The sequence below is a fragment of the Astatotilapia calliptera genome, chromosome 5 (assembly GCF_900246225.1).
Source record: "Astatotilapia calliptera chromosome 5, fAstCal1.2, whole genome shotgun sequence".
NCBI lineage: Eukaryota > Metazoa > Chordata > Actinopteri > Cichliformes > Cichlidae > Astatotilapia > Astatotilapia calliptera.
Window position 1 is genome coordinate 24,948,327 of NC_039306.1, and position 26,111 is coordinate 24,974,437.

Below are 26,111 nucleotides of genomic sequence, written 5' to 3' on the forward strand. Positions count from 1 at the left end.
TTAGCAAATGTCATACTGTGGTTGTTTTGTTAAATTCCACTCATCTCTGTTTCCAAGTTCACCATATTCAGGCTTAACTGGACTCATTCATGTGTTACGTCGTCATTATTTCATATTTTTACTGACTGCTATTTTTCAAAAAAGTAAAATGCACTGCTGTTGTATTGTATCTAGAATTCATATGTACATACATTTACTTACATTATATAAATAAAACAAACATAAACTCTGTGAACAACCATCCCACTGACTTGCCATTGAGTAAGCAATGCAAAGGAAGTGTGTTCAATATGCACATTGAGGAATAACAGGAATACAACTCACGAGAGACAAGCTGGGGGCGCAGAAGCCTGGTGTGTGGATCCAGTATGAACACAGGCTGTAGCCGCTGAGAAAGAGCTGGACTGCTTTCTTCCAGAGGCAAGTAAACCTGATGGAGACCAGATACTGCCAATGGCCTTGCTTCTCGCAAGTCAGCCTAGGGAAAGAGAAGAGAATGAAAGACGAGAGGAGATGACAGGAAATTCTAAAGCAATCACTAGTAATTTAATTTAATTTAATTTCCCTCTTATGGTAGTCTAAAAATGAGAAAAGCTAAGTATTAATGGATAGTTTAGGGGTTTGACAGCCTGTCACAGTGCATAGATGGACTGCTGAACTGTGTTATTGTAGTCAAAAAGGTGGTAAATTACCAAGAGAGACTCACAAAATATAGAAGTCGCACACAGTTCAAGAAGGAAGTGAAACCACAAGTTTCTATAAGTGTTCATGTGTGCAGGCACTATTTCAGAAACGATATCGCACTTGAATACAAATAGATCAACAGTATGAATGTTTATCTATGCAAGCTGTGTCCTTTAAAGTGGTGCTAGTTTCAGGAACAGGAGCAGCACAACCTCAATATTGTATGCAATGATTCTGGAGGAAATCCTAGCACTGCTCACCTGTGCAGGAAGTCCAGCAGTGATGTTGGGGATCCCAGGGGGATTGGAAGGCACGGTGAATCGAGCTAAATTACCATCCTTCAGCAACAGCCTCTGTGACTGAATGAGGAAGGTTATTTTCGTTACATTTTTAACATATTATTGATCTCTAAATATATCTACTTATCTAAACCTGAACCTGATTGTAGTAAAAGTGTTAAATACAGTACTATATATACAGTACTATCAAAACTATCAAGTCAAGGATAAATATGTTCAACATAGTGAAAAGAAAACTGCACAAATTTATTTTGACATCGGCTATTCGGCTATAGATGGAGGACCGAAAAGATCAGAATTAAGCATTTCAGTACTTCAAGTGTATATTTTTCTACTTCTCAGAACAGAGAGAAGTTGGATGTACTGTTTAAATTAATGCATAATGAAAAGTTTAAGAGAACCTTGTGTATGGTTAAATAGTTCACTGAGGATTCACTGTGCATTCATTATATGCTAAGGAGGACAAGAAAACCTGCTATATGTACTTATATATATACAAAAGGGCTTACCTCATGAGCCAGTGGTAAGGACCCATTATCTGAATGGAGGCTGTCATTTGGAGAGCTGCACCCTGATGCTGGATTGCTGCTGCCACTCTGGGAAGACTCTGCACGACAGAATGGAAAGAAACCTATGAGGCCCATCAGTATCAGTTGCTTACGCCATAATGGAAAATTGATCAAGCTGTGCTGAAATCTGATGGTGAGCGCTTCTGGAAGGTTAGAAAGGCGAGATCAAAGAAACTTTAACAAGAAACGGCTAACAGAGCCGAAGACTAAAACTCTGACAGAGACCCAAGTGAATGTAAATAGTTTACCCAGAGTTTCGGTCCTGTGCTTGACTGCAGGAGGGGCACTGATCTTTCGCTGCAGCGGGTTTGGCCTTGTGGTGATGAGTTTCTTTAACTTCCACTTCAGTGTGGGCTCAGACACTGCACACACACACACACACACACACACACACACACACACACACACACACACACACACACACACACACGTACACGTGAAGAAATGGGCACATAAGCTCTCATCAAGAGTAAAGAAAGGTATTTGTAGTTCTCAAACTCACATTACTATATCATTGCTTTATACATCGGCTACACTGGCAGGAAAGCACCGACTCAACAACGCACACACTATAATGACGTGCTCAATTTCTGTACCATAACCCCACAAAACAAATACCTCAGCCCTGGACAAGAGAATCAAAACGTCCATTGTATACATTGGTCAGTCTCCAATAAACCTGAATAAAGTAATCAATCAGTGGCTGACTCAAAGTGGATAAAAGAAAAATTTGTGTTGTCACAGAGCCAACAAAAGCACTGGAGGGTGTGTGTGTGTGTGCGCGCTGATGGTTCTAGGGTAACGCAAATAAATAATGGTACGTGTACTCAGAGAAATGTAGAGGAAGGCGTGACCACGCTCGCTCTCATTCACACAGTGATGGAGAACTGCTCTGGACTCTCACGCAGTTCATTTTACACATACCTTACCAAGTTATATAACCGCTCAGGTCTTTGTGTCTCACTGTATCTATTGTTTTTTTTTGTTTGTTTTATTTATGGCTGTTCAACCTCTCTTTGACGCTGCAGGGCTGATGTAAAAATGAGTTTCTCTCATCTCAATGCAAAGGACACGCCTTTTCTCCCTCACTTTTTCCATTATTTGGACAGGTCAGTGACAATGAAGACAGGTTGTTTAAACATTAAGTGTTAGAATTGCAGGTGATTTCAGTCTAGCAGACTTAAAATTTAAAATCACATGACCTCTACAAATTTAACCTCAGGGTGAGAACCACAATCTCGGACACGGCTACAGCCGCAGGAGTCTCACCTGTTCTTCTCAAGGCGCGCTGGTCACAGGGTGTAGGCTGAGGCTTCGGGGACATATCAGGAACCCGGAGCCTTGTGACCAAAACAAAACAACAGACTGTGTCAATTTTAAGTAACCACAATAAAGTTTTTGCTGAGCGTGTGCTGTGTTTGCATTTGTTTTGTGTTTGTATCAATGAAAAATCATTGATGTCTCTCACCCGAATCCTGGGGCAGGACTGCTGTGGTTGGGAGTCACTCTATCATGGGTTGGCTGGCTCTTCATAATTATGTGTTCCCGAAGTTTCTGCTTTACCAGGGGACTGGCTATAGCACCTGTCAAGAAAGAAAAAGATCATACACAGACAAAGGGCAGGTAGATATATGTCCAAGAGTGTGGATGACAATAAGAAATAATAGTGATTTAGTATTTAAATAGTCTAATTACAACCGTTTTCTATTACAACTTCCCATGAAGCAGTCAAGAAAATTCAGAAGTAAGAGCCAAGATCCTCTTTGCACTCTTCATTTCCTCTACATTGTAAAAATAAAAACGCTTTCCTAAAACAAGCTTGTTTGTTTGACTTTGGTTTGATATGAGTGCAAATTTCCCTGGAATCTGAGAATACCTCACAGTACTGCTGGAAATCCCCCTCTTTTTCAGTAAAACATACAGTGTGCTATGACTCAGAAGAAGAGCACGTAAACCACCTTATGGTCGCTTAAAGAACTGATGAAAACACATGACAGTGTGGAGAAAACAGAAAACACAGGACTCACTCTGCTCGTTTTTACTCTTTTGAATCAGCTGATGTAGCTCTTCTCTTTTCTCCTCACTCATCTCTCTTTGCCTTTGTTCGATGTTATACTGACGGAAAAAACACAGAGAAATGCATTTTTAAAATCTACACAAGCAAAGGACAAAAGCTGCAACTGTCAGTCTCTGACAAGCACATAAATACACACATCTCGAATAAGATAGCTTACAAAAATAGAAGAAAAAAAACAGGATACTGAAGTGTTGCATCAGTCAGTTAATCTGTGACAAGTGTCAATAACAAATTAAATGCCGAGAAAATGGTTTGTTTATAGTAACCTAAATCTGCTTCTTACTCATTTCTGAGGAGTCCTGCACAGTACCTGGTTAAAGGTCTGCGGTGAAAGCAGCTGCTTTTTTCTGTGGCTGATGTGGCAGGCGGTCATTATCTTATAGTCAGATAAATAAATGCCAGATGTAGCAATTTTGGAACAGGGGCAAAATGTCATGAGGGTATTTGGTCTCTGTTTCCATGCACTGAATTTTGAAGAAACAGAAACTTTCAATGTAACGTTTTAAACTGGCTGATTTCAGCCAGTGCACTGATCCATGCTATGTCCAATTCATGCTGAAGCTTCATTATGTCACTGTCCAGCTCAACTAGGTGAGAACTGACATCTGAGTTTGACCTCACCTGCAAGTGCTGCTTGGAGAATTGGGCACAATGTTGAGCGGTGAGGGATCCCATGAAGAAAGGAGGGCGGGGGGCCAGCATGGCCGAATCTGGGCCTGGATGTAACAACCTGCGGGTCACACTTAGGTCCATGGGTGGATTCCCATTAACGGGCAAAGAAACCTGCTTACTGATGATCACATCCACTAAAGATGGAGAAAGAGAGGCAGAGAGAGAGAGAAACATATTATGTTGCTGACTGTGCAAATAGATACTGTTATGTAGGTAGCAGATGAAAAATCAGAAGGCTTCTCTTTAACATTTCTTGCTTCATCTGCATCACTTGTTCTGAGTTTTGCCTGTCATAGAGAGATCATCACCACATTCAAGTTTTCCCGCTTCAAGTAAACTGCTCATTATCCAAAACTAAAGCTTCTTCTGTCTGCTCCCTTAAGCACAAGGGGTTTGCAACAGCGGATGGCTCCAAATTTGTGTCTCCTCCCGGTTTATACCGAGGACATTACATTCAGAAAGCACAAAAATGAAAGATTCTTGTATATGCTGGCGTTGGAGATGCATAAAAGAAGTGAAAGAAACAGGGTGGGAAGTTGTATTTTAACGTTGTGCGGTTAAGTCGTTTGGATCAGGCACATGAATCTGTCGTCACCCTTTCAGGTTTTGCTAAAAGCGAAAGAAATAAAAGCCTAAATTAGCACGAGCGAGACATCTGAATCGGGTCTCGGTGTCCTAATGAAAAACAGATGTCTTTTTAAAGGTGTGTGTGTGCGGTGGGGGGCGGCGCAAAAATGTTTTGATCAATTTATGCACTCTTAAGGCCACCGAAAACATAAATATCATGTCTTATTTTACTTTCGCCACAAATCATTTAACCATAGCATGCATGGCCCAATGTGGGCCTGATGGTATGACCTGGAAAAGATAAAACACACATGGAGGCTAATTATAGCTACAAGTGAGAAAGCACCAAGCTGAAGTTTGTCTCACATTTTGCGATTACAAACAAAAGCGTTCACAATGCATGGCCTCAGGTAACTTCATACTGTTCTTACGTTTCAATACAACTGACACATGAAACCAATGAACGTGATGAGGAATGTTTCGGTACTGATACAAAAGCATAGAGAGATACAGTATGGAAGGAGACACCTTGCTCCCTCCAGGGTAAAGAGCAATGGGAGGGATGTAAGAATGAGGAAATTTACTGAACCCGTATGTCTGAATGACTGTAACCTAAAATATTACACAATATTACTCACATAAGTCCTGTAAGTGGACATTTTTTTCCCTTCTTTCTTTACTGGTATATTGTGTTAAATTAGAGTAACTTTTGTGGAAAGCACAGTAGAGGGAGTAGCAAATTTCTCTCATGTCACAAAATGTGAGAAGATCTTCTTTCACTGCAGCTATTCAGTTGTTATAGGAGTTGTCAATTTAACAAATAGTATCACACAATGAAATCTACTACACTGATAACGCACCCTAAAAGATTCAGAAACACTGATTTCTCTGTCTTAACCTCCAGCGTGTGTTGAAATTAGGCTATTAGAATCCACAGCAGCTGCAGTTATTAGCTCCAACCAGCCCAAAACAAAACTACAGGCTACACAGTTCTTCTCAACTGGCCTCCATTCTCAGCCACAGCCCTACATCTGCAGACAGCCCAGACATTGTGGTTTGGCTGTCATTCCTCACAGCAATCCTGACTCAGAAGAAAATAATCATGTGTGTGAAAAGTATTTTGAGTTGACAGAATTCCTCTGAAGAAAGAAACACTCCCACACTCTTATGACTGCAGGCTATGTGGCTCATTAACACGTAAAGGAAAAAACAAACAAACAAATACAGGGTGGGAATTAATATTCAGTAAGTTCAATATAGTACTTTACAGTTTAAACCAAATGGTTTCAGTTCTGTTACCCTGCTTGATAGCAGAACTCTGAGCTCACTATAACACTTTCTGTTCACAGGGACAGCCTTGGGTTTTAATATTTGCTGTATTGTAACGCACAGATGAGCTTTTGTGTCACGGCTAAAACCCACGACAGCAGTAGAGATAAAGATGGGACAAAAAGGTCTCTAGGAAAAAAAAATGAAGCCTGCATTTTTACAGGCTTCTCGTCCGTGCCTTACTGGAATCCTACCTTGCAAGTTAACTCAAGTAATCTGTGACACATCAGACAAAACTTCATCTCTGACAATCAGAAATATCTGGGCCTCCCTCCACTGTCATCTGGTTCATACCTTTTGCAATAGAACATTATGCAACACTGTTAAAATTCAAGGGGCTTATTTTCTTAAGCTTCTACTGTAATAATAAAGCAAAAGGTGCAACAGGAAGTACCAGTAGCTGCAGCACAGTATGTATTACAAGAAGAATGGCTGTGTGTTTTCAAAGGAAACCAGACAATCACTGGAGGAGCGGGCCGGCGGTGGTGGTGGAGACTCAGACAAACTTGCACACACGTACACACACCCACGCTCACATGCGCGCGCACACACACACACACACACACATGCTCATCAAACGAGTGAGCTCCCCTGAGAAAGAGGAAATGATCAGGAAGCCAATCTCTCTTCTAAACAGAAAACAAACACCTGTGGCACATTTTTCATTTCGCAACAGCCATACATCTCTGGCTTCAACTCACTTTCAACATCACCCCAATGTTATTTATATTATATTTACAACATTTACAACTTAAAAAAGCCAAATTTCCAAACAAATGTGGTTTTTTTTTGTACTGACACTGAAGCTGTTCCTTTAGGCAGCGTTACAGCGTGACTCATTATCTGACTCGACGAAAAAAAAAACCCACCCCAGTAACCGCAATGTACATTTAAAGAGTTACCTAAACAGTTAAGGTTTCTTCTATGCTGACCCTGAAGGGTTCCAGCAACTCGTGGTTGCTTTCTATCATATTACCAACAGAGCCTAAAAGAGGAGACATACACAGCACACACTTGTTTTGGCATGACAAAAGCAAGAATAAAGGTGTTTTTAGCCATCGTCATTTGTCGCAATGTTTTATTTCTCATCCTAAAACAATGCAAGAGCTGCATAATTACAAGACAAAAATCTGGAGCACTTTATAATAAAGAGAAGTGCATGCCGATAAGATCTGTGTGCGTGCTTCGCTGTCTCTCTTTTCAGCGTTGTGCTGCTAAAAATAGACAGGGGACAAACTTCTGGTTTCTGTAATAGCATATTCGTTTCACAACCACCATCCTCTTTCTGTGGGCCCTACTGCAGCAACATGCTGATGCACTGACACACACACACGCGCACCTGCACACACGCATACAATTTACTGGAGCACACGCTCGCGCACACACACAGGCACACACTCACAAAGAAACAGTGACTTCCTGTTTCTAAAGTTAGTCTTCACCATAACATCCTCTTGGTTCATTTAGGCAAGCAGAAACTGCTATTTTGGTTGAATGGCTTCTTTGCAGCTCAAGAGAGCTACAGATATTGTTCAGTAGTATTTATATTCACGCTGTGGCTAAAATGTGCTTTGTTTATTGCTGGTTTAGCCTGAACTCCACAGTGGTATTGGATGGAGTTAAGCCTGGATGTCACACATCATGTTAAGTGCTAGTTACTGTTACTATATACATAAACACTAGCAGCAGGCGTGAGGTTTATGCTTCGTTAGAAGAGCAACAAAGCAGAAAGAGCAGAAGTTCAGAGGAAAAATACATCGAAAGGAATAAAATAAACAAAAATATATATATGAATACACCGAAGCCTCAAATATGCCAGCCTGTGCACTCATAATGGAAAGAAAATGACATCTTCTCCACCAAGCGGGACACCTTTAGCAGCCCCCACTCCTGCCACCTATCCCTCCACCCTCCACTGCCTCCCTTCCTCTTCCTTACGTTCATAGGAATCCACAGCTGCTGCACACATTCTGTCCCCCACTTCCGAGCAGCTGGAGTATCAATCTCCTTATGTGTTCATTGTGTGTGTGTGTGTGTGTGTGTGTGTGTGTGTGTGTGTGTGTGTGTGTGTGTGTGTGTGTGTGTGTGTGTGTGTGTGTGTGTGTGTGTTTGTCCATCCTATGCACCCTAAGATATTAATAGCTTGCAGTTGTTTCTTTTGAGTGTACACAGCAGGTCTTTGTGTTTGCATAAGAAGAGTCTGCTTGTGTGACAGTTGAGGGTGCATACACGGCTAATAGTGCTTGTGTTGGTGTATTAAGTGTATTAATAGTGCCCATTTGTTTCTGCTGAAGGAACACTGTGGCTCTCTGAGCAAGTTTCAGCATATGTAACCGTGCCAGTTTATTTTTAGTGTCACCTGTCATTTAACACTTGTGTTATTGTGTGTAATCAAGCAAGTGCATGTGATTGAGGACAGTGCCGGTTTCTCCACATATTAATAGCATCGCACCACTTGCTTTAATGAGTGTGTGTCATGTGTGTGTGAGAGAGGCTGTGTGTGCTTATGTGTGTATTAATAGCATTCTCATCTGCCCACAAATGTTTCTGTGTATCTGTGGCGTTCGTGCGTCTGGATCTCAGTTAGGCCGAAAGATGATTTGTCACATGAGCATATGTCTTGGGCAATATCAAGAATTTTCCCTTTAGAGATAGGCGAAACTGTGATCACAGTATTAGCTGTGGACGTTGTCGCATGGAACATCGACTCAATGCTAAAGGCAGAACCCACAAATCTCTGTGGTTAGTTTTATCTTTGATTTTATTGTGAATGTTCGGACTAGATTTTATTAGTCCTTTATTTATCCAGGTAAAAAAAATCTCATTGAAATTAAAAATCTCATTTCCATGAGAGACCTGGCATCATGGCAACAAAAGTCAAAATACACAGGTGATGATTTCTAAGCACAATGTTGATGCTTCTTTCTGGCTACTGCTATTTTTCATCAGCTATCAATTATACCCACCACGTGCAGTTTTCCCACTTGAACTCTGTGATAACTGATAAAACTTTAAGTTCATGTAGGGGGAGAAAAGTTTGGACGGCACAAATTTATAAAGTCCAGAATACGCATCCCTGCTGTCAGTAGCTTCAACCTAATTTGAATTATATCAGTCCTATTGATAGATTTAATGTGATTTCTGAGTAAATGTCCAAACATTATCAGCAGATTGAAAATATTGGTTCATTGTATGAACAGTTGGCAGCTTTTGCAAGACAAACGCCAAAATATGAAATAAATAGATGTCTTATAGGACAGAAATAAGTTCAGGTATCTCTTAATGTGATTTAAGTTCAATAATTGGTATTTATTAGTGAATGAAGTTTGCTTGCAGTAAATAAATTTGCTGTTGTGTGTATTTCTAGATTAGTTGATCAGTTGTTTGGTTTTTGTTAGCTGTCATGTCAACATTGAGATTTCCAAGAAGCTACAGCAGTTAATTTAAATTAAATCCCAAAGATGAGGGTATTCAGTCCTACTATGATAGAAAATGATGAAAAATGTAGGAAACTGGAACCATACAACTATACATTCAATAACTCAATCCAAGGAAAACATGTTGAAATATCTGCAATGTATGTCTGTATGTCTTTGGCATATGTTTCATAATGAGATGTGTGTAATTATTCAAACATGCCCACAAAACTGAGTTGGTGGAAACATCTGGAATCAGTAGTACAGCAGAAGGAGTGACGATTAGCCATTTGGCATCATGGGTGGGATTAATGCCATTGTTGTGTGGTTGTCAAGCGTTGTCATGCTGTGCGGCTCGACACAGATATTTAAAACAGCCCGTGCTCACTTTTTAAGCACCCCCTAAGGCATAGCTACTGATTGAGAAACTGAACAGGCTTAACTCCTCTTACTGTGATTTGGTTTGCTCTTTAAACCCTGGCAAACTTAACTTAACTTCAACAGGACACAAAGCAGATGCAAATATGTGAGCGCGTCTTTCTGTCATGGCCATCAGTGCTGCTTTGGCGACTGTTCCTTCAACACTCCACCATAACATAAGACTTTTCTTAGTGATGATGTGTTGCTGAACTGGGGTGGAAAAGGTGAGGGGTCAGCAGTTCGCTGCAAATGGGAGGATATAACTCCCATAGTGTGATTCTCCAACTCGACATCTCACAGACAGACAATTGTTGAAATGGTTTCATTATTTCTCTTCCAAGACCTCCAAGAGGTCATTGTTTTTTGGAAGAGGGGGAAAAAAGAGATAACTTTTGGCTGGGATGAGTCCGAAATTTGCCTGAGGACACACACGGGACACACACAAATGCGCACATGCACGATGTACCTCTCACTCAGTCCTAATGAGGCTTTAAAGCTCTGAAAGGTGTTGGCACACACATGTCTACACACATGTTTACATAACTCTGCCCTTAATCATGCAAATGAAGGCATGAACCACTGTTTGACCTGATGGGAGCACCGACTGACTTGCTTTACGTACTTCAAAAGAAAGTACTTCAGTGACTGATCATCTGAGCATAGTCTGATTCAGATCAATAGTCTGCACAACCCATCTCCACCCACAGACATTCATCCTACTCTGTAATCCAGATATTACCAGATGTTATGTGACGGATCGTGGCCTTTACACGCCCACACATGCAGAAATATAGGCAAACATCTTTTTTTTCCTGTAAAAGCCAGCACCTGGCATAAGGCTGATTTGACTGAGAAAACAGGTTCTCATATTGACTTCCTACTCTAATTCGCTCGTGTGTCTGTGGTATACTATGTATCGCTGACTGTTATTGCACACTAATAAGAAGACTATGTACACTGAAGGGCTTCTTTGTTTCAAATACACCCTGCAGTTAGTAAGAATAAGCTTACTGTCTTCTGGTACAATCTAGCTTTTTGCTGCTGCTCACGGTCTTTGATTGAACTTTGATTTCCCTATTACGCTTCATTTTATGCCTGTTCTCTCTCACAAACAAAAACACGAGTTCACATGATAAACAACAGGGTGATGGTCCTGTTACTGGTTTTTTTTGAGGAGCAGAGTGTATCAGTAGTCAGCTGAGCTGATTTTAAATCAGGAACAGGAAATGTGATCTGGGGCTCTGGCCAGCCCAGAACACTGTCCCTATTGTCAGAGCTCACACAGGGAAAACACTCGGGACTTTTAAAGGTTATCTGTCCTGGGAAAAGGTTAATATTCTCCTCCATAACTACCCTACAAAGGACAAAGAGACACCCAAAATGGATACTGGATGATGACCCTATCACTAAATATGTCTTTGTTGTGCCTCTTACTATAAATGTATGAGTTTATTTCCAATCAAGAGGGGTCAGAAAAAGGTTCTCTATCAGTGTTTGCTCAACTGTTTTTAAACCACTGACGAAATATACTGGAAAGACGTGAATAATGCTGGTGGTGGAAGATCCCTAACTGGTCAACTTAGTCATCAATGCAGCATGCAAAGTGAAAATAAAACATTTACATGGTCAGTTTATGATCTCTGCTCGATAAAATCAATACTACAGCTCCCATTTAGACCATAAATTATTTGCTGGTTGACAATGAAAATAAACTGGCGACTACCATGATAATCTATCCAGTGCGTATAATTCACGAAAAGAAAAGAAACAACTGGAAAACAACAGTTCCTTTGTTCTGTGTGATAGATCTCTATCGCATCATCTCAACATGAATGAACCAATTAGGAATTCAAGAGAAAATGTATCCACATCTACTTTGATAATCAAACACATGATCTTGGGCTCTTCAAATCAGGCTTTCATTAAGACCAATGGTTCCTGTTATACTGTATGTCCCACTGGGTTTGTGGGAATCAAGTCTATGACGACTAGCGTCCCCTATAAGATGAGCCAAACCAACTGGTTAATCGCTAGGTTAAATAAATAAATACAGTGATTTAGTATGTTTTAAACCACCATTTATTTCTATGACCCCCAATGCAAAGTGAAACTGGGCTTCATGCTGCAAAACCAAACAAAACAACACTGACTGATTTCAGCCCCCACCACAGATAGGCTACTTAGACCAAAGTGTCACTGTCAGTTCATGTTTGCTGTGTGAGAAAAAGCTAAAGTTAAGTTGACTGCGAAAGGCCTCGGTTTACCATAGGCAGACAGTAACACAATTTCTACATCAGCATTGTAAGCGTGAATCATCTTTTCTTTTTGTTCTCTCTGCCATAGAAGGCCTAGTCATAGTGACTAACCCATGTGCTGCCACAGCCTGTGGGCCAAAGGGAATAGTTTAGGTAAGGTGATAAGCTAACAGCAAGGCCTGGTAAATACAATATGATCAAAGTCTTTATTCAGGGATACACTTTTGTAAACACAAAGGGACATAGATGCGAGCAGAGAAATCTAAAAGGCAACAGAAAGGGGCCGCGGGGTGTAGGTGGTGTCGATTCCTCTGGCACGGCCCACATTAAACTAATGTAACTGTATCTCTGTAACAGCACTAAAGGCTATGACCTCATCCCGTGGTGAGAGAGGGAGCAAACCTGGACACATGACACCATTACACCAGCATGGCTGCTGTGGGTGTGTATATGTGGGTGTGCTTTTATTTTCCCTGGATTGAAGGGGCTTGGGTGGGATTGAACTGTTTTCTTATTCCACGACTTCTCTCATATTAAAGCACATCAGCCCACAGTCCATCATACAACCAAACATTTGTTTCCTAGTAGTGAATGAGCAGTGGAGTTTGTCAGCTATGGGCAGATATAGATCCAACAGGAAATTCTACACTCACAATGAGGCCTTAACGCCATAATTGCACACTTATTTGCCCCATTTAATGCCCTAAAATAGTCATGTTGTCTGCCAGATTAGATTACCGGGCCACCTTTTGTTACACATTCAGTTCTTTGTTAAATACTTCCATAGCAGGGTCATGATCTCGAGACATGGAAACTCACTTTATTTAAAATAATAATGATAGTAATTTAAGCAGTTTTTAAACAGTTGTACACCAGCGATTTTTGAAGTGTATAACCATCACGGTCATGTTAGGATTTACACCTGCAGATTTTGGACTGAAGTCAAAAAAATTTTGTTGCAGTGTTTTTTGTTTTGTTTTTTTTAAACAGAGGAGCTGAAATTGAATTCACATTTTCACAATACAACAGTGTGGACACAGTAAGTAGTTCGGCACAAGAAAGTAATAAAGTGACAGTGGTTTTTTTTTTTTTTTTTAAAGTAATTAGAACATTTACCACGTTTTCTAGCTACTTTTGCAGAACACTTTAAAAAAGTAAACACCGCCTACCTTTTGGAGGTGAAGTTCAAAAGCGACGTATTTGAAACTTTCAAAGGCAGGTGGGAGTAAAAATCCCGTTACGAGGCAGCTACACCAAGTCGGGCGAACGTAAGCACAGTCCAACAGCCTATCCTCGTCATCTTCGCCGGGGTTTTTCCTCCGTTATTGTGACAGTTATCTGACTGCGCGAGGTAAAAATATCAAAAGCGACAGCTCCAGCCGTGAGCGCGCGCCGCTGTCTAAGCCGTACGTCCGTACGTACAGTATAACATCACCTCCGCGCTCCGAAATGTCTCGGTAATCAACTTATGTAAGAGAAAGCGAGTGTGCACGCACTGCTTTCTATTTATCTGTCTCCTCCTCACCGAGTTCGTCTGTCGGTGTTGAAACTGCTGATAAAACCAGCTTGAAGTCTCACTTTCATCCGCGTGTGTCCTGCTGGTGTGCGGGCTCCATCTGCTGAACTCCGCGGGGTAAGGGAGATGCGGATATGTGTGTGTGTGTCTGTGTGTGTGTCTTCTGCTCTACGTCTGGCATAAATGTGAAAAAACGTACCAATATATCCACAGACCGTTTCATCATAGATTTATAATCAGTTTGAATCACTTTGTTGTTCCTGTACTTTATGCTATATTGCAAACTGTTGTGCTACAAGTAAGAAACACTCACTGTGTACACGTTGCTAGTACTGAGTTGGACCCTGTTTTACCTTCAGGACTTCCTTAATTCTTCTTGGTACACATTCAGCAAGGTTTTGGAAACTTTCCCTGGTCCGTACTGACGTGACAGCGTCACACAGCAGATTTGTGAGCTGCTCAACCGTGACTAGGGTTGCCAACTCCCTGAAAAATAAATAAGGGACACCTCGTGGCCAGGGCCGGGCGACCCAGTTGTCTTCACCCTTCCCAGTGTGGTGAATTTTCTAGCTCTTTTTTTGTGTGTGAAATTATTTTTTTAACCATTTGACTTGAAGTTGATTTAAGTAGATGCATATTCTATTCTTTGTGATATGAACACATGTGAAACAAATGATCATTTAGCCATTTATTTTTAGCTCAAAATGACAACATTAACACAGTAAAACAGGTCTCTTTCTTAAACAGAAGCCTGTCATGCTTAACTTTTGAGAATATAAGTAAATCTTTCTTTAAAAGCACTCTGTCCTGCTTAACTTAAAATAATAGAAAACAATAGAAAGAAAAATATTCTTGTAACAGTGCACATTTAGTGCATTTAGTACAATTGGCTTCAGTTGAGGTATTATTTCAGCTTTTCTAATGCTAATCAGCTGCTCCTGTTTGTAAACCCACTTGTTCCCATGATTACGCATCTTAACTCATCATCATTATTCATCTATGTATTACTTTTATGTATTAGTGATCAATTTGTTGTAATCATCTATCCTTGCAGTTGTTTATTACACAAAATAAATTATATTATCACACTTCTGGCCACATAGCGCTGATATTCACTGCACATGCCCATATTAACGTTTTCCAGCCAGGTGTTTTCCTTTTCCCATTCTTCCCTTTCTCTGAGGGGAACAAACATTGCTGCTCTAATGCTGGGCTTACACTGTGCGATTTTTGGCCCATTTTGAGCCGATTTTTGAGTGATCGGACCGATTTTGGCCTTCATTGTGCGTCGTGTAGTATACGTGGGGTAACGAGAAGTGATTAACACCTCACGACCAGCTCCCGATCATCAATCGCTCGTGAGGGTGTCACCACAGGCGCTCACACTGCTCACGCGCAAACGTAAACGTTGGTGAAAAAGACGGCGCAGCGCGGCTGTGCAGCGTGTGATCTGGACACAAGCGATGGAGGCACAACTTGTAGAACTTTGGAAAGCTCATCCGAGCCTTTTCGATGTGGCATCACAAAATTATCACGACCACAACAACCGTGAAAATAGTTGGATCTACATCGCTGCTCAATCACAGCTGCCTGATCAATGTTTTTCATTAGCAATTTAGCAAAGTTGATGGTGGTGGTGTGTCTGTGTGAGTGAAAGACAGAGAGAGCGAGCGACAGATTTTCTGTTATAACCTTCATTTTATGGAGGCAGTGTGCGCACTCAGGTCGCATCAGAGCATCGGGCCGTATAGTGTGAGACCTGCATCGTGACCTATGAACGTCTAACCCCTGTGAGTCAATCGTGCAGTTTGAGCAGGAGCTGAATAACGTGACTGAAAAAATCGCACAGTGTCTGCCCAGCTTTAGGTTTACTGTCATCCGAGACTTGCACCGCAGAGTCGGCGTTTGTTTCCCTGTTGGCCATGCTTCTTGTTGTGGTCACCTGTTGTCTTCCGGTATTTTCTCCGCAAGCGACCTTTCCTCGACCAATGAGATGAGCGGTAATCTGAATTGTCATACTCGAATTGTCATAAGTGTGCTGTCAGCTCATTGGTCACAAAGCAGGAGAGGGGCTGGGAATTATGTTTTCAAACAAAGCGTTAATTCCATAAACATTTATAGACTACTTTTGATTCTCACTGTATTACGGGACAAAGTGCGTCCCTTATTAGCTCAATACGGGACGTGTACTTTTGTTTCGAAATACGGGACGATTCCGTATTTTAAGGGACGGTTGGCAACCCTAACCGTGACGCAATCTCCACATCCCAAAGGTGCTCTGTTGGATTGAGGTCTGCTGAGTGTGGAGGCCAGTGAACTCATTGCCATATCCAAGAAACCAGTTTGAGATGATTTGAAGTTTGTGACACGGGGCAGGAGGCAGCCATCAGAAGATGGCTACACTGCAGTCATAAAGGGACTGACCTGGTCAGCAGCAATACTCTGATAGGCTGTTGCCAGTTGCCAAGATAATATCCTCTACACATCGTTATGCCACCAACAGCAGCCGCAACCATTAACACATGGCACGATGGATCCATGCATTCATGCTGTTTGCAACAAATTCTGACCCTACCATCAGATTAACACAACAGAAATCGAAAGTCACGATATTTTTCTAATGTTCTATTTTTGTTCACTTTTAGTGAGCCCATTTGAAGTGTAAACACAGTTTCCTGTTCTTAGCTTTCAGGCGTGGCACCCTGTGTGGTCTTCTGCTTCTGGTTATTTCAGTTACATTGTGGTACTTTTCCTTTGACTTCTGACATCATCGAGGCATTTTCAGTCAAAGACTAACTGGATGGTTTTCCTCTATTTTTATTTTTGTTGATTGTTCCCTGTAAACCCTAGAGATGGTGTGGAATAGATCAGCAGTTTCTGAAATACTCAGAAAAGCCTGTCTGGCACCAGCAACCACTTCACATTCAAATGGCTGATTAGACATTTGTGTTAATGAGCATTTAAACATGTGTACCTAATAAACCGGTCAACGAGTGTATCTACTGTACACTGAGTGAAAGCTAGTTAAGCCAAAGTAGACAATCTTGTTCTGAAACTGTGGAAATGGTAGAATTGGTCTCTATTCTATTGTAGGCTAAGCAGACTTCAGTATTCTCTAAATGTCAGAGTGAACTTTGTTTTTCATAGCTCCCCCCTCCAACCACCAAAAAATATATAACTTGTATTTAAGATATAAGATGTCATGGCAGGAAAAGCAAAGGAATTACTTACATTTTTGTGTGCGAGACATGAGAGTCTGACAGCGTGAACACTGCAGTGACTGATTTTAATAATGACACCCGTGCTTTTCTTACCGTGACATGTCATCAGTCAAAAAGACTTGTAGCTACAGTCATCAGGCTAAAAATGAAAAAAAAAATAAAAAATAAAAAATACACGCATGCATTGTTGCTAAGTTCCACTTCCAAAAACAGAAGAATGCAGGTATCGCAGTAGGTAACAGTTGACTGAAATACAATAGGATGAGTCACCACTGGTGACATAACAAAAGCCACGCTACACATCCCCACAGCAACAGCATAATTTAACAATGAGTAAAGTGAAACTACCGTAACGTTGATTAACACGATCCTTAACGACTTTCACAATACATCTATAAAGATGAATTACTCTCTGTGTTTGATGTGCAGTTATGTAGACACAGCAGTTGCTGATTTGCTGCAGGACGACAATGCAGGTGAAATGTTGTTTTTGCCTTATTAATGATCATATTGTGCAAATAGTTAAACAGTTATTTTGAATGTGTCAGTTTTATAGCAAATACATCGTGCACATCTGGAGCAGTTTTATGTTATCTCACATGTAAATCTGACCACACAAATGACCTGGAAGCCATGAAAGTCTGTGTTTAGCTAACTGCTAACTGCTAATTTTACTTTTTAATTTGTCATCTGACCACCATGTGAACCTCACTGGACAGTAGATATATCACATTGTATAATATAAAAGTAATAGACTGTGATATCGTTGCTACAGCAACACCATGCATTTGTGCTCCACGGTCCTCACAACAATGGGACAAGCCCAGGTATCTCTGACAGCAAGAGCCAAGCCTCCGATGATGATTTAGTACCTAAAAAAGGAGCTAGTTGAACAATGCACTGGACTCTGAAAAATATGCAAGAAAATTACTCCTGCTAAACACACACCAAGCTGTGAAGCCATGAAAAAGTCAATACCATATGTCACCCCTCAAATGTTTTTCTTTTGTTTCCAAGGAGCCAAAGTTTTATTTAATTTTTTAAAGTGAGTCTTGAGCAATAGTTCTCCAGGCTTTCAAAGGTCTTTCAGAATTTTTCTTTGGACATTGGCGGATTTTTCCACTCATTTTCAATCCAGTCCTGATCATTTTCAGGTGAATGTTTTTTTTTTTTTTTTTCTTAAGCCGCTTAACACTGAGCCATTCAGGCATAAAAAGGCACCTTTCACAAGAGATGAACCAGTGTTGTTTCTACGCATTGCAGACAACTTATCAAAGAACCAGTTTTAAATTGTGTTTTTAGGCATTTGTTACTAGCAGCCTGTTGGAAAAATATACAATCTGTACCAATTTCTTTAGCTGAATCGATGAAAAATGCCAAAGACAACAGTTTAACAGGCATAAAATAATAATTTTGCACCAACAAAGTGATTCCCAAAGAACTATTAGCTGAAAACTCATCTCAGCATGTTGTGCAGTGTGTCCTTAAAGTGAAGGTAAAACAAAAAGAGTTAAAAATAAAAATCCAGCAAAGACTTGAGATATGCACCTGGCCCTTCACTTGATGCATTTGCTGTTCATTGAAGTCTTACCAGAAGCTTTCAGTAAGCCATTCTTACAGATAAGAAACAGGGAGTAAAGGCTGAGGTATGCTAAATTACAAGAGAACAGAACTGAAAATCAGTGGCAACAAGTCTAACGGAACGAAAGGCAGCAATCATCCAAATAAGAGCTTTGAATGTCCTTGAAGGAGCCTGGAGAACTATTCCTGAAGAGTACTTAAAGAAATTATAAGAAGTCTTGTCCACTAGAGTGGAGACAGTGTGGAAGAACAAAGGTGGCTTATTGAAAAACCGACTTTCAAGCGCATTACAATTGTACAAACTCTGTGTTTGCCTTTTTGCTGTATTTCCATGTATGATTGCTCATGTTTCAATGAATCACTGCACTTATCTCCAATGTTCCTTTCAGAATATAAAGAAATGAGGGATGACTAAAGACGTTTGCCTAGTACTGTACTAGCAGCTGGTGATGTGTGACCCAAAAAGTACACAAATGAGTCAGCCGAGCATCGCTAGCTGCACTCGATAGTTGCACTCCATACAGGACGAGCAAATGGTGGATGGAAATTACTGCCGTGTTTAAGCAACTGGTTAAAAGAGCTCGACCCGGGACACAACATCCCAGGTAGAAAATATTCTTCAGTTTTGTCATGCGACAGTATTGTGTAGGCTAAGCTTTATAAAGTTAAGTATCTTTAGTGATTAAACTAAAAAGCCATGTTCTTACTCTCCTTAAAATTTCCAGGGAAATTCTCAGTAGATTCCCATTTTGATAGTTTATTTATTTACATTCACCCATAAATGCTGCTGTCCCTGAGCTGTAAGCATCAATAAAACATTGTTCAGCAAGTTTTTTCTCTATATCATAAAAAATACTATCGAGAATTTTCTTGAAATATCTGCCGTTATGTCTCTTTCTCTCCTCTCCTGGACAGCAATATGCGAGTTTATCGCTAAAAATACTCACACGTTCTTTTGCATCCATGCTCATCCAGATTAAGTCAGCATAACTGGAAAACCTAACATAAACTAATCACAGAGACAACAACTGATAACTGTCAGCGAACTAGGTCAGTTCTATTTTTTTTCCATTTCATGTGACTCAGACTGGTCCTATGATGGAGTCAGTAGATTTGAGGTTGTTAAATTATGTACCTAAAGGGAAAATTGTGGCCTGAGAATTTAAAAAAAAACCTCCTATCAACAGCACTTTGTGCTTTTCCTTGTACTCTTGGCAGGTTTTACCAGTCCATCCCAGAGTCACGGGGCTGACTGTGGCCTGAATCATTTGAGATGCGTTCGAGCAAATTGAATTTGATTCGAGTTTGAACAGCACATGCTTCAGACAGAGCTTCTCCTATTTACAGATATAGAGGTCATTTGGAAACGGTTGCTACTAAAATTACATTTGCCAATAAATTAGCTTATTTTGGATTTATTAAATCATTCCATGAGCTGTTATTAAAACATCATTATTCATATTAAGGAGGGCAAAAACAGGCTTCTTTCAGCTGGCAGTGATCACTGTCAGCTGGAATTTGCAGCCTAATACGGTTGGTAATGATTTTATTTTTTAATATTTATGTTAATACATTGTCTACAGATGTCAGTAGAGCTCTCTCTTCTTACTTTCCACCCTCACAGCATCACTTTATTGCCTTTGCAGTCAACGAGCACTCTGGCTGCTGGTAGCACTGAGTATTTAGATTTCACCATGCAAACCTTTTGGATTCTGGACAGTGGGGTCTGACTAGACCCTCCAGTAAAAATATCCTAATGTCAGCGAGGTATCGGGGCTCAATTTTCCCCCAAATTTCCAAAAGGATATTAAAACGGAAAACACTGGTAGGGAGCGATAGAGTGAAATGGCACACGGGATACATGGGAAGGACTTCAAGGTGGAGGTTTGTGGCCGGTGGGGCTCGCTCCTCATTCAGTCACAGGAAGCCGGTAGGAATGAGAGGAATGCAGTCAGGCAATACGGTGATGGAGGGAGCAGCAGTTGCAGGGCAGATTGCCAGAAAGAACGGAAAAAGGAAAAGATAGGAAGAGTGAAAAGTGATTAAAGGGTGAAAAAAATGGCAGGTCTCATTTACCAAAAACAGACGCCCAGTGGCAATTTGTTGTTGCTCACCGTGCAAGTGTAACTTCTTTGTCTGATACTGACCACAGGATGCGGATAATGTGCATGATATTGGAGGGGTCAGGCACGGAAATACCTCAGTACATTATTGGGATTGGGATTGGAATGTGTGGAGTTATCAGTCGGACAGATTTCCTGAAAATGGATGGAAGCAGAGGATCCATAAACAACAATAAATGATTGTTTTTTTGTCATCCTACCTTAGAGACACATCTGTGCAGACAGAAACGTGCTTCGACATGAAGGGAAACATGCACGCAGGTGGCGCTATGTGCAGTCTGTTTTACTTATCCAGTTTTCTCTTTCATTCTGATATGTTTATTTTTTATGTTTGCTCCTTTTTTTTCTCACTACTGTGCCAGTTATTCCAGTTTTCCCACAAAAAGACTTTAGCAGACGCAGTAAACTGACAGAAAGCGTGCATGAGGGGATGGTAAACAGGATGCGCTCAAGCAGCACAGGATTGGATATTTGCTGTGTGCCACCTCAAGTGAGGTGCTCACTTCCAACCTCTGCAGTCTTTAGGCTCATTGTTTTGGTTTTGCACCACTTTCCTGTTTAGATTAACGCTAACTCTCATTAGCCTCTTTTTCATGTGCAGCTGTATGTTATCATAAAAGCTAACATGATCTACTGTTAAGTACAAATGCAGGAGCATCAGATAGATAAAAGTTAGCCAATGAAGATGCTTCAACACTTTACAGGGCGGTGCCAAACACAAGGCCCGGGGGCTAGAATCGGTCTGGCAAAGACTCCAGGCTGGCCCACTGGAAAATAGATAGATAAACAATTAAATGACAGAAAACCTCCTATTTTTTCACTATCTGCTACAGAAATGTGATGTTAATTTTACACATTTATGTCTCACAATTTAAGCCCCAAAATTTGACATACTGTCCAAATTGTACTTATTTTTCTTGTATTAAGAAATCTGATAGACTAAATTTTAGTTTAGACAGAAGGAGTTTCACTGGTCTGGCCCACTTAAAATCAAAGTGGACTGTTTATGGCCCACAGTGTAAAGTGTGATATATTAGTGTTGTGTTTATAGCTTGCTTTGTTTCCTCAAAGTGGCTAAAAAGATCAATTTAGCATAATTAATGGTGCTTTAAGCTGTTAATGTGGTTTGCAAAACCGAGTTAAATGAAAGCCAGTAAAAATGAAAAAGACAAAAATCGTGTATTCAATGTAAAATTGTGGTTTTCAAACTTGTGTCATAAACCATAGCACGTGTTCAGGTGGGCCTCGCTAAGCTTGAGCTAGCAGCTGTGTGGTAACTTTGAACCAAGGGAGGCTGCTGGAGGCCGCTCGCAGCGGCGGGTGCAGCCTCTAAAGCCTTTCCATTCCCGACAGCAAAGCGTAGGAAAGCCACAGAGGGGAGCGATGGCGCTCATCGCTCGCCTGGTTTCTTGGGAAACTGTCTGTGACACTGGAAAGTGTCGCTTTGTGACGCCTTCACACTCCTCTGCGAGCGCGTGTGAAAAACATTTCAAAGTTTGGAGCAGTGTATAAACCTCTGACAATGTGTTCAATGTGGCTTTTAACGCATTTTGCATATCAGGCTGCACAAACCCACGAGGTGGTGATTTTACTGAAGGTTCTGTAAACTTTGCTGCTCTTGAAAGAAAGGTCTTAAGATGTGGAACTGTGCTCGCAGCGGCCACAGTGCATTTCTGAAAATCCTCCTGCTTATAACCCATGCTGTTGCCTACATAAAAATTTAAACAGAGAGGAAAGCAAAACCCTTAAGATATATAATCTTTCCTGCTATGAGGGCTTTTTGGATCTAGTCTTGAAATTTTTGAAGCTCTTAAATGAAACTACTTCCTCCAGTTCAGCTCAACACCGCCACAGATCAGGCTCTTACATTAAAAGTACACTTCCACAAGATAGTAGTATAAATATTAATGACTGGGTCATTTGTTTTTATTAATCAAAACAAACAACAGCCTAAGAAGACGACCTGAGCTTACAAAAGGACACTCACTAGAGGCTCTCTACACGTCCTTCCTCATTGCTTTATAGTGCTCACTTCACTCCAGTTTGCAGCCTCTCCTGTCATGAAGAACCCTCTTTAGACCAGAGCCGGCCTGATGAAAGCCGCTCTGATTTGCTGCACTTCTGGCCTGCCGTAAAGCCAAGTTATGGTACTCTCAATCATCAGCTCGGAAAATGTAATGGGCTGGTGCAAATCCACAAAAACAAATGATGTGTTGTGGGTTTGATCAGAAAACAAAAATTATTGGTGGAGATTTCCAAAAATAAACAATGACCTCAGGTGAAACCTTTAGAAAAAGCCACAGCAGACCGCAAGACTAATATCGCAGATGTCAAAATGAAACATTTTTAGCAGTCCTTCCTTTGGCCTCAGACACAAAGTCTGAAACCGAGAGGGAGAGTGACGTCCCAGAAGGCCACTTTTAGAAGACCGTGGCCTCTTAACTTGTTGCCCCCCGACCTTTACAAACCAAACAAACCAGAACTCTGATGATTTATCACAGCACCAGAAACACAAACTACCAAGTTCATCTACTTGTTTGTCTTCTCAAATTTGATTTCACATTTTGCACTTTGTTCTTCTCCAATCAAATCAAATAGGTTGTCACGTTCCAATACACTTTAAAAATGGCCACAAATATCCATTATTATTAATTAATCATTTTGTCCATGAACTTCCACATGTTGCTATAAATCCTCAATTTAGAAGTTTTAAATTTCTCTTTTAATTCAGCCAAACAAAACTATGTAAAGAGCCGTCATGTCCCCCATTACTTTAAAGACAGCAGAGCAATTAAAGTCTGATTTATAGTCCTAAAAAAACACGTAGCGGAGTCTCTAAATGTGTAGCAGCACATGGGAGTAAAAATAGAGCCAAAGTTTAGTGCTTTGAGCGAGAGAGGAGCCAAAGGCCGAAGCCAGCGTTTCATCTTATGCAGGAAGATTTACTGTATGTAGAGTCACAGTGCACGAAAACAAGGAAGAGGTGGTGAAAAGCTAAACCTGCTGTACAGTGCGCCCCCCTATCTTTACCTGCGTTCTACAAATGAGCCCCCCCCCCCCCCCCCCCCCAAAAAAAAGCATGCCATGTTAAAGCAAGATTTGTCATGTCAACACATTTTCAATGTTCCTTTACTCGTGATATCCTTGGTTGCTGTGCCACCAGTCAACTCTCACTGTCAAACAAATCTCTTTCCACCTTTTCGCCGTCTCTTCTCTATCGCTCTGTCTCCTCCAGCAGTTCATCGCAGTGAGGGACTGTTGTTTTCTGTCTACTTGTTTTAGGCGCTCTTATACTTTTCGTGGACACACTAAGTCTCCAGGGTGCCTGCTCTGTTTCCAATTTTCTCCCCTTCCCAATCCTGAGAAACAGCACGTCCAAAACCAAACAAATAAAGCCAGAAAAAAACAAATCAAATGGAGTAAGAAATCATTTATCCTTGTTACCCAACCGCAGTGTCCTTCCCGGGCATTTGATACACATGTATGATCTTAAAGTGTTTGCATACATTACAGTGTGTGTAATAAATTAAGAACAAACTCAATCTTCTCAAAACTCACAGCCAAACCAAAACTCTTAGCACTTAAAACCACTCTCCAACAACTGGACCAAAAAAACCACGTCCACATCTGCAAGTTTAACTAAAAATCCACTCCTAAGTTCATGAAAGGCTGACATACTTTCCTGGTGATACATTTACGTTCAGTCCCTGAAGAAGACTCTTTTTTTTTTTTTTTAAACACAGCTGTTAATTATTCCTTCACAGATAGATAGAAAATAGAAAATGTGCAAAAGCTCACCGGCTTTCTGCGCTGACATTCAGCGAGTGGTCCTTCTGTGCTCCCACAGCGAGTCCAGTCAGTCACAGGAGGCAGTGGTGGGACGGAGTGGAAAGCTCAGGGAGAAGATAGCTCCTGCTCTGACAGGGGAGTGGTGGTGCTGCAGCGCCGGAGCCCAACCGTGCGCTCACAACGCGAGTCACAGTCAACTGCTTGACACAAGCAGCTCCCTCTGACTTTTCTGTGTCTTGCACTTCCTCTCATGTGAGCTGAACTATCTCGCTGTAGTTTTTTTTCTTTTTCTCTCTCACTCTTTCGAAGTCGCTACCCTTAATTCTCTGTTTCAGAGAAGACACAGTTGCTCTGCCCTATCACACACACACACACACACGCACACACACACAAACTAACTTATTTGGCAGGGCTCCCCTTGCACCAGAAGCTCCAGAGAGGAGGGAGGGGATGGGGTTTGTGGACATTGTGTGTGTGTGTGCACGCGTGCAGACAAAAAGAAAGAGAGAGCGACAGATTGTGTAGTCACTTGCGTCTGACAGACAATAGCAGGAAGTGTTGCTTTTGGATGCACAAAGTACACAAGAATGAAATAAGAAAACTGCGACAAGCGTGAAACTTTAATGATTTTTACTTTTAAACATTACAGTGGTGCTTATCTCTCAAAGTGAAGCAAACACCGAAGGAATAACAGCACGATTATCACTCGGAGAGTCTCAGACTTTTTTGTATTCGATGGCATAGCACAATTTACACTAGTTTGGATGTTTTTTAGGTTTTTTTTTTAAGATTGCAAATGATTTTAGGTCATCCACAGAACTTTGATGCTTCAGAGCGGATCTTGTTAGAAATTTGCAAAACAACACGTTTTTACCAGTTCCTCAGAGGGATCAGTTGACTTGGGATGCTTATCAAAGGCACATGACTTTTGTATTTGAGATTTTTTTTTTTCTACTGCAGTGACCCAGTCAAGCTCCTACTTCGGCGTTTAAACACAAGTGGAGCATTCAGTGTGATTACTTACGTAAGGCAACACATTTCAAACCGGCAATTGCATTTCAGTCTGAGTAAAATTATCAAGGGGGGAAAAAAAGCATCCACGAGGTCTGTGTATGTGGAGAGCAGTTTCAGTGTTGCCACAAATATACTCACGAGCTCGCTTAAAACATTTAATGCTTTCACATTCATTTAAGTAACTGAATCCGTGTAATACAGGCTGGAAGTACATATGATATAAATTTATATGGGCGCTGTAATTTGAGTAAATATGCATTTCCCCAGAAATACAAGCGGAAAAGACACGTTAGTGAATGTGGTTTTGTCTGATTTGTCATCGCTGAGATCACTTGATTCATTCATATAGCACTGCAACGTCAGAGAGCGTAAAAAAGCCAAACCTATGTTTCATAGCTACACTTGCAACAAAGGCTACGGGATGAGTGCATGCATTTAGCATATTCATAGCTTGAGCCTATAATTCCCATGTAGTCTTGGTTTAAATAATGTGGATACACAGGATTCTCCAACACATATAACCACAAAAATCTTGTGAAACATAAAACTGCTCCCCTGTGAAATGTAAAGCGTTTCCAA

At 40.9% G+C, this 26,111-nt stretch overlaps 1 protein-coding gene across 2 annotated transcripts in view; it reads right to left on the reverse strand.

Annotated features, from left to right (window-relative positions):
- Positions 1-24,883, reverse strand: part of LOC113022715 (histone deacetylase 7-like) — a 43,598-nt gene extending 18,715 nt beyond the window's left edge. The window contains exons 1-9 of one of the 2 annotated variants that reach the window (XM_026168422.1): positions 24,528-24,883; positions 4,251-4,435; positions 3,580-3,667; positions 3,021-3,135; positions 2,822-2,892; positions 1,801-1,914; positions 1,493-1,590; positions 945-1,043; positions 325-478 (exon numbers count right to left, since the gene is read on the reverse strand). In XM_026168422.1, the coding sequence (XP_026024207.1) occupies positions 325-478; positions 945-1,043; positions 1,493-1,590; positions 1,801-1,914; positions 2,822-2,892; positions 3,021-3,135; positions 3,580-3,667; positions 4,251-4,435; positions 24,528-24,546 (943 nt within the window). In that variant the 5' untranslated portion in view covers positions 24,547-24,883. Of the gene's footprint in view, positions 1-324; positions 479-944; positions 1,044-1,492; positions 1,591-1,800; positions 1,915-2,821; positions 2,893-3,020; positions 3,136-3,579; positions 3,668-4,250; positions 4,436-13,457; positions 14,309-24,527 lie in introns of those variants that run through there. The other variant, XM_026168423.1, reaches the window with a different exon arrangement.
- Between the last annotated feature and the right edge of the window lie 1,228 nt (positions 24,884-26,111).